Source organism: Aegilops tauschii, chromosome 1 (genome assembly GCF_002575655.3).
Source record: "Aegilops tauschii subsp. strangulata cultivar AL8/78 chromosome 1, Aet v6.0, whole genome shotgun sequence".
NCBI classification, from domain to species: domain Eukaryota; kingdom Viridiplantae; phylum Streptophyta; class Magnoliopsida; order Poales; family Poaceae; genus Aegilops; species Aegilops tauschii.
Window position 1 is genome coordinate 384,870,713 of NC_053035.3, and position 10,753 is coordinate 384,881,465.

Genomic DNA, 10,753 nt, shown 5'->3' on the forward strand with positions numbered 1-10,753 from the left:
ATATGGGGCACGTTTGGTTGCCCGAATAAGGCCCAACCAGGCCCTGGTGAGAAGAGTTTGGGCTATTTGGTTGGCATGGATACACACTGTTCAGCCTACATCGCACAAACTTTAAAGCACCCTCGAGCCAGGCCCGCGAGCTATGCTCGAATCGGCAGTTTCTCGCGAGTCGGGCCCGAGCGAGGCACGTGGGCGACGGGGGCTACACGCGAGGAGCCACCCTCGAGAAGCTATGTTGCTTCCCGAAGCGCCGACAGTTATTACCCTCACCTTCCCTTACCGCTCGCTCTCCCCTCTCCTCTCTCCCCACTCTCATCGACGGCGGCGGCGGCGTGCAGCAGATCGAAGAACAGCAAGTCGACCTCCGGCCACCTTCACCGGCATCCGCAACAGCACTTTGGCAATAGCGGTAAGCTACCCACCCCCCCTCCGTGCCTACTACATCGCATTCGATTCGAGTTTCGATTCGATCCGCGCTAGGGGAACGGGGAATCAGGGGAAGCACCATAGAAGCGACCATAACATCGTCATGACTACCGGTACATATGTGAGGTTCCTGATCCCGATTGAGTACAAAAGTAATGGGGATTAGGGTTCATCTTACATAGTACGCACAGATCTTAGCCTCGGGCATCATGGAGGCGATTGGAGCGGCGGGTGGCCTTGGTCTTGGTCTTTTCCTGCACCACCGTCTCTTCTTCCTCGCTGGAGTCCACCTCGATTGGCATGCTTTGGTTTCCTGGCTCCGGCGCCCTCACAATCATCGCCACGGCATCCTCTTCTTCCCCTTCCGTAGGCACAATATTTGTGGTGAAGTACACTTCGGCACGATGGTCATGAGGACACCGGTACTATTTATACTTGGCCCACTTTGCTCTCTGTCCAACGTCGCCGGATTCAGCCTGATTCATGGCCCAACGAAGTATGTTGACTGACATAGCGTCCTTTGCTGTGTCAGGAATCAGTGTCTTCAACTCCTCCGACGTCGCCTTCTTCACCACAATGTCTCACTCTTTGTGTAGCTCTTCCATGTTGCTGAAGTTTGAGCACACTTCCATGGTGTTCTCAAACTTGGTGCGGTCACCCAACGAGCACCCTAGGAAGAAAGCCCTCCATCCAATGCCCCAAGGGAAGGGGTTAGCGTTGGGGTTGGGGTTCATGGCGTAGGTTGGAGGAAGAGTGAGAGACTGGGTAAGTGGTGCCGACAAGGTGGGTTTTAATAGCGATGTTGCAACATTCATAATGCAGATGCTGACCCAGCCTTTGAACCTCTTCATAATGCAGATCGACACGGATAACAAAGGAAAGGAGGTGGTGCCATCGAAGGAGCAGGACAAGGGCAAGGACGAGGTGCCGCCCTCAGAGGTGACGCCCGTGCAGGTGACGCCCGTCCAGAGCCCGGGCATGGATGACGACGTGCCGGAGGTGCCCACCACTGGCAAGCACCGGAACTATGGCCACTACCATGAGGTGGGAGGGTCAACCACCTTCTGCATGGTGATCCTGGCCCCCCAGCTCGAGGCCATACCTATGCCATTGGATTTCACGAGGCACTTCCCGTCCGTGCCGCAGGAGTTCAAATTGAAGACGAACATCGGTTGCTTCTAGAGGGTCACTGTCCGGCTGTTGAATGGCAGGGTCACCCTCGATCAGGGTTGGGCCACCTTCGCTGCCATCCATCAGATCAAGATAGGCTTCATGGTGACCTTCAAGCTGCTGACTCCCGACATGCTGAAGGTCTCGTCTTCAATGACGAAGGCATTCAAGTGGCGACAAGGTGGGAGACACGATGACGCCTTCGCCGTGAATGCGTAGGTCAGCCCCTCGTATGCTCTAGTTGCTTTAGTTTAATATCGAACTGCTTTGCGTTTGAACTTGCCCGTTTATGTGTGGCACAATATTTATAATTGCTAGTACTATTATGTTTTGTTGTGTGTGTTCTTCCTGACGCCGATGTGTGCTGGTAACCTCACCACCGCACCGAAGAGGTTATCACACAACAGGCGTTGCATGCAACCAAACAACTGGCTTATGTAGACAATACAAGCAACCGAACGTCATGCGCTAAGCTAACCCTAATACATGAGAACTAAATGCGGTCAATCAAACAGATTGTAGATGTTGATTTAAAGGCTGCATTTATGCAACCAGCCTCATGTGAACCAGACTTAAGCTAGCCAGGCCCGGTCACTACGGCTGCCAAACACGCCCATGGAGTCCGTCGAGCTACGCAAGAAGATCGTACTACTCGAGCACGGCTCACGAAACTCTTTCATTCTTTTGTTGCAGCCCTACCTGTCGATACACGATTTTTTTTCAAAACTATGATATATTTTATAGCATTTTCGGGAACTATAGCATGATTTGCATAAAAACCAAAAGTAGCAGCCCGTCGGCCTTCGCTTGGCCTAAATGGGAGTTTTCGGCCACCTCTAGGCCGAAGTAGACTTTTCGGCCTTCTCTTGGCCGAAATGGTGGGGACCTGGCCGAAAAGGGACTTTTTGGTCAAGTGTAGGCTGAAATAGACTTTTTGGTCAAGTTTAGGCCGAAAAGTCCTTTTTGGTCTCGTGTAGGCCGAAGTTGCATGGCTCATACATTAGGCTAAAATGTATTTTCCCGCCACCCGTTTCCCGCCAACCCCTTCCCGCCATATGTTCCCGCCACCCGTTTCCCGCCAACCCCTTCCCGCCTTATGTTCCCGCCAACCCCCTTTCCCGCCATACCGCAGTCATTCTTTCCCGCCATTTTCTCCTCTGTATCTATAAAACCCCCTTCAGGTGGAGGTGGATAAGCATTCCAGTGTAGTGTAGTCGAGATGTCCCATTATCCATTCGATCGTAGTTTTCACCCTGGGATGAGCAGTACTCTTCTGAGTCTAGCTACCGATTTCAGGATGGACAATAGGATAGTTCCATGGGACGAACTCACTGGTAGTGACACCATAATGAATGAGTTGGCTCACCAATTACGTAGGTCTGGGTGGCCTGAAAGGACCTATGAGGAGGTACGTAAAGAACTTCTTAGGTTGCATGAAAGGTGGAAGAAGGTAGTGGAGCCGAAGAGTGAAACTTTCAGAAGGACTGCAACAAAGAATACATTTTTATGGACTGAGGAGAGCGAGGACGACGATGATATCTTCATGCCGCCGCTTCCGGGTTCTGCATCGTCGAAGGGCAAGAGTTCTGCATCGTCCAAAGGCAAGAGTTCTGCATCGACCAAGGGCAAGAGTTCTGCATCGACGGAGGGCAAGAGGACCGCATCGTCGAAGGGCAAGAGGGCTGCATCAACGGAGGATGACGATGATGACTTCATGTAGTATGTAAGATGTATTCCAGTTGTACCGTTTCATTCAAATGTATTTGCATTATTAGATTGTACTGTATTATTGTAGGGCATTATGTTCTATCTGAATTTCATTTTGTAGTATGTAAGATGTATTGCACAAGTTCAGCCGCACCGTTTAATTCAGATGTAGTTGTATCTTAATTATCGGTTGTAGTCTCTTTGGAAATGTAACTGGAATAAGAATGCAAATTAATAGTAATATGTCTCTCGCATACATAAAACAATATATGTCTCCTGATCGGATAGAAGCAAGTGCGATAGTAACACATACATGAAGCATGTCTCATACATAAATACTGACACACAGCTGCGAATAGTCTGAAACTAACATAGATAATGAGTCATACATAGATAGATAAGCATATCACTGCGGGGGACGACGACGAGTCTGGGTCTTCCCCGGGCGAGGACCGGAAGGCGATAAGCGCTGAGGCGGTGGACGAGGCTCGCGATAACCACGACCATAGTTAACCTCGTCTGTCACGGTCTGTGTCTCCTGCGTCGGTGGTGGTGGTGGAGTGTGAAACACCGTCTGCGAGAAGCCATAAATGTTTGTAGCTTGGTCATCATCCTCGCCGTCGCCCTCAAAGTACGAAGGACCACCACTAAGAATCAGTGACTGCTCTGAATGCATGAATGGTTGCGACTGGTTGCCGCCTACGGTAAAGTAAAACATGTAAAATTGATACAAATGTATGAACGAAGCACCACCAGTAAGCATCAGTGACTGCTGAGATTGCAGGAACGATTACTACACTGTTGAAAAGAATGTAGTGAGTAGTGTTACCTAGTTCCATCTGCTGATGCCAGTAAGCGCTCCCTAGCTGTGAAGGAGGTGGCTGATGCCAGGAAGAGCTCCCTGGCTGTGAAGGAGGTGGCTCATGCCAGGAAGAGCTCCCTGGCTGTGAAGGATGAGGTTCTGCACGGTGCACAGAGGGTCGTGGTTCTGAACGGTGCACAGAGGGTCGTGGTTCTGAATGCTGTACAGAGGGACGTGGCGGACGATGTGCTGGAGGAGGAAGTGCAACATCCGAAGACCGTCTACACGTAACAGCTGCGTAAATCCCGCGTAGCTTGTCATCAAGACACCTCAACCATGAGACGCCCTCTCGCGGTGGGATAGTTTCTCCCCTCTGAAAGCGCTGCATTAAAGCGGAAACCTCCTCTCGCGCCTGTACTGTCAAGTCACCCTGTACACGAAGAGTTAACCAATTATATCCTCGTTGTATGTCCAGATTAACAAAAGACTTAACATATGAGAACCAAGGCATGTACCGCGTGGTGTCTGGTTCCCACAACAGAGGCAGTTGGGTACATATCGCTGGTGAGAGGGGCTTCGATCTGATCAGGAGCAGCTGATGGAACCAAGTAGATCCTCGTTGTATGCCGGTAACGCTGCAGATACAACCCGAACATTTCCCAGTTAAAGGGCCGAACCTCACCCCAGATATTTGTCGCAGCGGTAGTCCATTCGTCAACGTAAGGGGTAATGCTCTTAAGCCAATAAGCCATGGACTTGTTTCCTCCCAGGCGACTGTCCCTGAGATTGACATGCGCGATACATGATTAGGTATATTATGAATGCAGAGCTGACAACTAAAATAGTATTAGTACTTACTTGTGCACGTGTTCTGGCAAGTGTGGAATATCTGGAATCTCAGGCTCTTGGTATAGACGGAACTTTCTCATCACCCTATGAAGAGCCATCTCCTCAACCTTGGTATAGATGAAATCTGGTATACTCAGCAACCTCACGTGTTGTACGTTCACATAAGTGCCGGGATTCCTCTCCTTCAGTATGCCAAGGAGACGGACAACATTATCATATGAGTCAAAGAATGTCCCAAACCTTTCCTCTATAGCCTTCTGCTTAGCCCTCCAAGCCTTCACATAAGGAATGACATAATTCCATTTGACCTTCACTGCTGTCTGGATGTGTTTTGCTTCCATATCTTTCTTCTCTACTATCTCTGTATACATGAGTTGCGCAATGAGACTTGAAGTCAGGTTCGGATGCTTCACCAGCAGGTTCTTCCTCACACAATTATGTGGGACAACAATGGTGACAACCCAGTGGATGTCATACTTCGGCACGTGCCCGTGCACCTTCCCAGGACAACCTGTTTCAACACATTTCACGGTATAGTTTGTTGGACTTGATATGTGTGTCCGGAAAACCCTCTGTGTAGAAATAGCCCACTTTATCACCGCATACTTCAATTTTTTCTTTGTATCAAACATAGCCCCTATTTGTACTTGGTTCAGATTATACTGCCATGGAGTCTCATGGCCATCGTTGACCGTAAGGCCGGTGGATATGTCCTGCTCCCATGCAGAAGGAATCGGTACCTCAACTTCATCCTCAGAATTTCCAGAATCCAGTTCCTCCACCAATCCATCCTCGTCCTCTTCCTCCATCACCCTCTGCATTTCATCCCCTTCCTCATCCCCATCAGCAAAACCAGAACCAGCTAATATTATCGACTGACTACTCTGCCCAGTATTAGGACCACAAACATTGTGTGGCACGTAGTCCGACTCTTTCTCGGGTTGGCTAGCATCCACATCTTGTGGTTGTGACCCGGATAAAACAATCTCGTTAGCCACTTCACTGCCTTGTCCGGGTTCATACCCACTGTGGAGTTGTACGGTATTCTCCTCCTTCGGCACAGGTTGCACAAGTGCATATGGGTGGATTCTTCGGTCTCGGCAGCGTCTTAACAGGGATAACCAATGCTGGCTCCTATCTACCGGCATCAACTCCCACTTGACATTTTTACAGGATTTGGTCCACAATGCATGAATACTGACAGAACATACTTCAGGATCCAGACCGAAACTAGTTGTCAACCAGTACTTCAACTGTCTAATGTCCAGTCTGTCCGGGTCTGCTAGTGTCATGACGCCATTTTTAAACTCGCTAAGATCAACCCCCAACTCATTATATCAAACATTACCAGCGCCGTAGTAAACAGTCAGATTTACTGATTCAGACATTTTCACCTGTCAGACATTGTCATCCTCTCATTAATCACAACGAAGACTAATATTACCCGTTACACTAACTATGCACTAAAATGCCTCCACAAATATATTAACACCGCACTTCACAATATGACTTATCTAAACTAATTAAAATATACAATTCAGAGAAAATTTGTGACGGCATGGTTATACCTTCGAAGCGTGTGTCCCTAGCTTCTTGCTCCTCTCTTTCACTCAGCGGCACCGGCCACCTCGTGGAGTACTTGCACCACAGGACAACGGCAGCGCCGCCCCCTCGACGACCGGAGGCTCAACTCTGGTCACCCCCCAAGCCGCACCTCCTCCTCCACAGCTGCTGCTCCTCCTCACCACCACCTCCTTCCCAACCACACCTCCTCCACCCCACCATGGCTCCTCCCTCCAAACGCAGAAAAAACTATCCCATACCCAAAAAAACACCCTAGGCTGTTGGAGAATGGTATGATCTATCTATTCTGTGTCTTGGATGTGAAAATGGGTGCAAACTGGTGGAGATCGGCGCGGGCTTGTGAGGTTACAGAGAAGAACGAGAGAGAGAGAGAGAGAGAGAGAGAGAGAGAGAGAGAGAGAGGAAACAGAGTGCGAGCAGCCAGAGGAAGGAGACGGCCGTGCGAGCCTTATCCCGACCTCTTCGGTCAACACTTGGCCGAAAAGCTCTTCGGCCGCTCGCTGGCCGAAAAGAGCCCACTTCGGCCTCGCGTGGGCCGAAGCTATGATTTTCGGCCGGCCCGCCACCGACGCCACCTCTTTCGCCCAGCCGAGCCCTACTTCGGTCAAACCCTGGACGAAAAGTCCTTTTCGGCCAAACCCGAGCCGAAAACAACCTCTTCGGCCAACGCGAGGCCGACGCGGTCATAATTTTGATTTTTTCGCGTTTAGTGCTATAGTTTCCGAATTTGCTGCACAAAAAGTTATAGTTTTGAAAAAAAATCTCGATACACCCACACGCCGGTGGTGGTTTTATCATTACTGCCGCGTTGCCTTGTGGATTACGGCGACCACGTCCCACGCGCCCGGCGGGCACGGCGCCAGTGGCGTAACGCGGAAGCGGACGGGCGGGGGACAGACAAAAAGAAAAGAGAGCGCGCACCGGCGCCACGTGACTTCCTTCCTTCCGGCGCTGGGCCGGTCGCTCCTCCCGTAGCCAAAACAGAAGGGACATCCGGAGCGGGCGGGCTCGTTGGTTCGTTCGAGATGGCGGCGGCGGCGGACGCGACCACGGCCATGACCATCGACTTCCTCCGCGCGCGCCTCCTCTCCGAGCGCTCCGTCTCCCGCGCAGCCAAGGACCGCGCCGACCAGCTCGCCAACCGGGTACGTGCGCCCCTGCGCTCCCGTCCCGCGCATTCTGCCTGCGGCATTGCCTGCCGACTGACTGGACCGCCTGTCGCCGCTGCAGGTCGCGGAGCTGGAGGAGCAGCTCCGGACGGTGACGGCCCAGCGCCGGGAGGCGGAGCGGGCCGCCGCCGGGGTGCTCGCCATCCTCGACTCCCAGGGCTTCTCCGACGCCGCAGATTCCGGCTCCGACGACGACGGCGCCGGCGGCGCCCCCGAGGCCCCCGGCCACGGGAGCGGCGGCGGGGAGGCGGAGGACGCGCTGTCGGGCTCGGAGCTCGGAGGCCCGGCCGGGGCGCCTCGGCCCGGGGGCCTCTCCTGGAAGGGCCGCGCCGCAAGCCCTGGCGCGGACAGGCGGCATCCGAATCTCAAAGCCAGGCAGCTCAGGCAGCGGCACGGCCATGGCCACCGGAGGAGCTACTTTTACTTGCTCGCCGCGGATTCCTCGCCCAAGTACCAGCCGGGCCAGTCCTGCCGGAAGATCCGGAGAAAGGAGCCGAGGTCCTGGCACACAACGACATTTGCTGAAACTGTTCTGTGCTGATTCTTGGTCTGTAGCGGTGCATTGGCCTATCTAACTTGCTGTAGTTACACTATTGTTGTAACAGGTTGCAGACTGAAGGTGGGGATGGCAAGGGCAATGCTGCCGAGGGTCTGGAGGAGGACCAGGGAAAATCCGATTGCACCGATGAGCAGCATGATTTGGACGGTGAGGTGGGCCAAGACGGGCGAGGTGCTTGTGGTGGTAGTGAGTATGAGAAGGGTGGGGAGATGGAGAGAGTCCTCGAGAATCAGGCTGCGCTGATTGGGCAGTATGAGGCACAAGAAAATGCTCAGAGGGAGTGGGAGAAGAAATTCAATGGGAGCCGAGATTCAACTTCGGTACGTGCACACTTACTTTCATTCGAGTGTCAACAACGAATTGCTAGATACAGTGGTTATTGTGCTAGTACTTCTTCCCTTAAAAATAAATATGCACATTGAACCATGTTGAAAGATTAACATTGCATTTTGATGCCGTTTCATACGGAGATATGATCCATGTTAAGAACCTGAGATTGGTTTGGTGGTTTCAAGAGTTGGTTGATCTAAGCAGTTAATGGACCTGATAGTCATCAAATTGCTTGTTGAAATATTAGACTGCCGTGTTCCTCTTTAGTCGAACTTGCATATTGTGTTTTGGAATGATTTTTATATTCTCCTAACATGAAGTACTTGTTGTCAATGTAAATCAAACAATTTTCTTTTACTTTATTTGTGTAGTGAACTTTGCAGTTGCTGGATATAGAACTTAAAAATACGAGGATTTTTGTTGTTTGACTTGTACTTCTGCATTTCAACTCCCAGGATGATGTTGACCGAGATAATAAGTTAAATCAGAATGAAAAAGTTTGGGGACAGAGAGGCAGAGCTGCTCAGATTGTGAATAGAGAACTAGTTGGTGAAGAGGCACGATCAAGGGATAAAAAAGATCTCTCTGGAATCAACAGTGCATCGGAGTGTTTGTTGAACGAATCTTCCTTTGGCTTGTCCACAAATGCTCGAAATGTAAGTGCTATTGGGAAGTGTGAAGGATCTGATAATGATTTCGAGCGGGCTACTGCAGTAGTTGCTTCAGTTGTTGATGAATTGCATGCTAGGAAGGATGAGCTAGTACATAAAAGTTATACTGAAATTATTGAAGGGAGTGGGAATAATCTTGGAAGATCAGCTTCTTCACCACAAAAAGGCTATCATAGCAGCCCAAATGCAGTACATAATAAAGGTCAAGGAGACGGGAATTCAGACAGTGGTTCCAGCTACCATGGGAACGCTCACTCTTATGAGCACTATGTAACCACACCATCACTTGGAAGTCCTTTAAGTGATACCCCTAAAAGCAAAGTGTCCGAATGGAGCTCGTCATGCTTTCATAACCATACTGATAACCAGATTGACATGCAGCCACCCACAAGTGATGTTGTGGGAGGTGTTCTAGAGGCCCTTCAACGTGCCAAGATGTCCCTCAGGGAAAAGCTGGGCAGGGCAAGTCCACCCAGGCAAGACATGTTGGCACTTCCAGCACCAGAGGATCACTACACAGATGATGATTTGCAAGTCAACGACATAGAACTTCCACTTTGCATGTCACAACGGCTTAGCCAGGAGATATTGGCACTGCCAGCATCAGAAGACTACCTTAGCAGGATCAGTCTACCAGGTGATGATGCAAAGATACCAGTTGGCCCTGCTGGCTTGTTCCGGTTGCCGACAGACTCGTTTCCCCAAGACGAGGTGTGTTCCGCTGATGGCTATCGCTCAAGGTTCAGTTTGACATCAAGCCGGCAGGCCGTCTTTTCAAGAAACCCTGCTAGTCATATCGTGTTAACTTCATCCCGCCCCCAGTATGGTTCTGGTTTCTCACCGAATCGATATTACAATCTTCATAATTCAATGTAGTCAATGCCTACAACAGGGGATGCTTCTTTCATCCCAGAAATTCTAAGGTCTAGCGATGATTCAAAAAGGGGAATGTCTTCTGGTGATGCAGGCATGCTTTCCCAGTATGGTAGTGCTTATGATTAGTAGCTGGAGTGTACTAGTAGCTATGCATGGCTAGAATCCCAATATAGCCTTTGAGCTAGATGCTATCTGTTCCGTCGGTTCTTCGTATGGTTTGATAATGATGTGTGTCATGTTGTATTACTATCAAAGAATAAATTTTGTCTGTAAGCAGTGTAGGCTTCTCTCTTATGCCCTCACGAGGCACAAAATTGTTACTGATAATGATGTGTGTCATGTTTTATTACTAACTAATCTGATCGCTCTCATGTCTCCATTGTCCATAGTCCTCGCTGCTTCGCAACACAAATCCATCATGTCAAGCATTGCTTTTCCCTCACATTCTTGGGTTTTTGTTTTGTTTATCCTGTAGATTACAAGACAAATTTGATCATATATTTTGCAGGTGCACATGTTTTAGCAAAACTTACCAGCGACACACGAGGCTATAGCAGCTTAACAAAATCAAGCTTGCATGATTGCATCCATCAAGGGACATGGTGTGACA

The 10,753-nt window shown here is 50.2% G+C and overlaps 2 protein-coding genes across 2 annotated transcripts; both read left to right on the forward strand.

The window, feature by feature from the left end:
• Positions 1 to 232: 232 nt before the first annotated feature.
• Positions 233 to 1,908, forward strand: LOC120972723 (uncharacterized). Its single transcript, XM_040398215.2, has 2 exons — positions 233 to 409; positions 1,285 to 1,908. The coding sequence occupies exons 1-2, from the start codon at positions 233 to 235 to the stop codon at positions 1,606 to 1,608; spliced, it is 501 nt and encodes a 166-aa protein (XP_040254149.1). The 3' UTR covers positions 1,609 to 1,908.
• Positions 1,909 to 7,397: 5,489 nt separating this feature from the next.
• Positions 7,398 to 10,470, forward strand: LOC109770726 (uncharacterized). Its single transcript, XM_020329436.4, has 4 exons — positions 7,398 to 7,683; positions 7,769 to 8,205; positions 8,313 to 8,586; positions 9,052 to 10,470. The coding sequence occupies exons 1-4, from the start codon at positions 7,564 to 7,566 to the stop codon at positions 10,141 to 10,143; spliced, it is 1,923 nt and encodes a 640-aa protein (XP_020185025.1). The 5' UTR covers positions 7,398 to 7,563; the 3' UTR covers positions 10,144 to 10,470.
• The last annotated feature ends 283 nt before the right edge of the window (positions 10,471 to 10,753 follow it).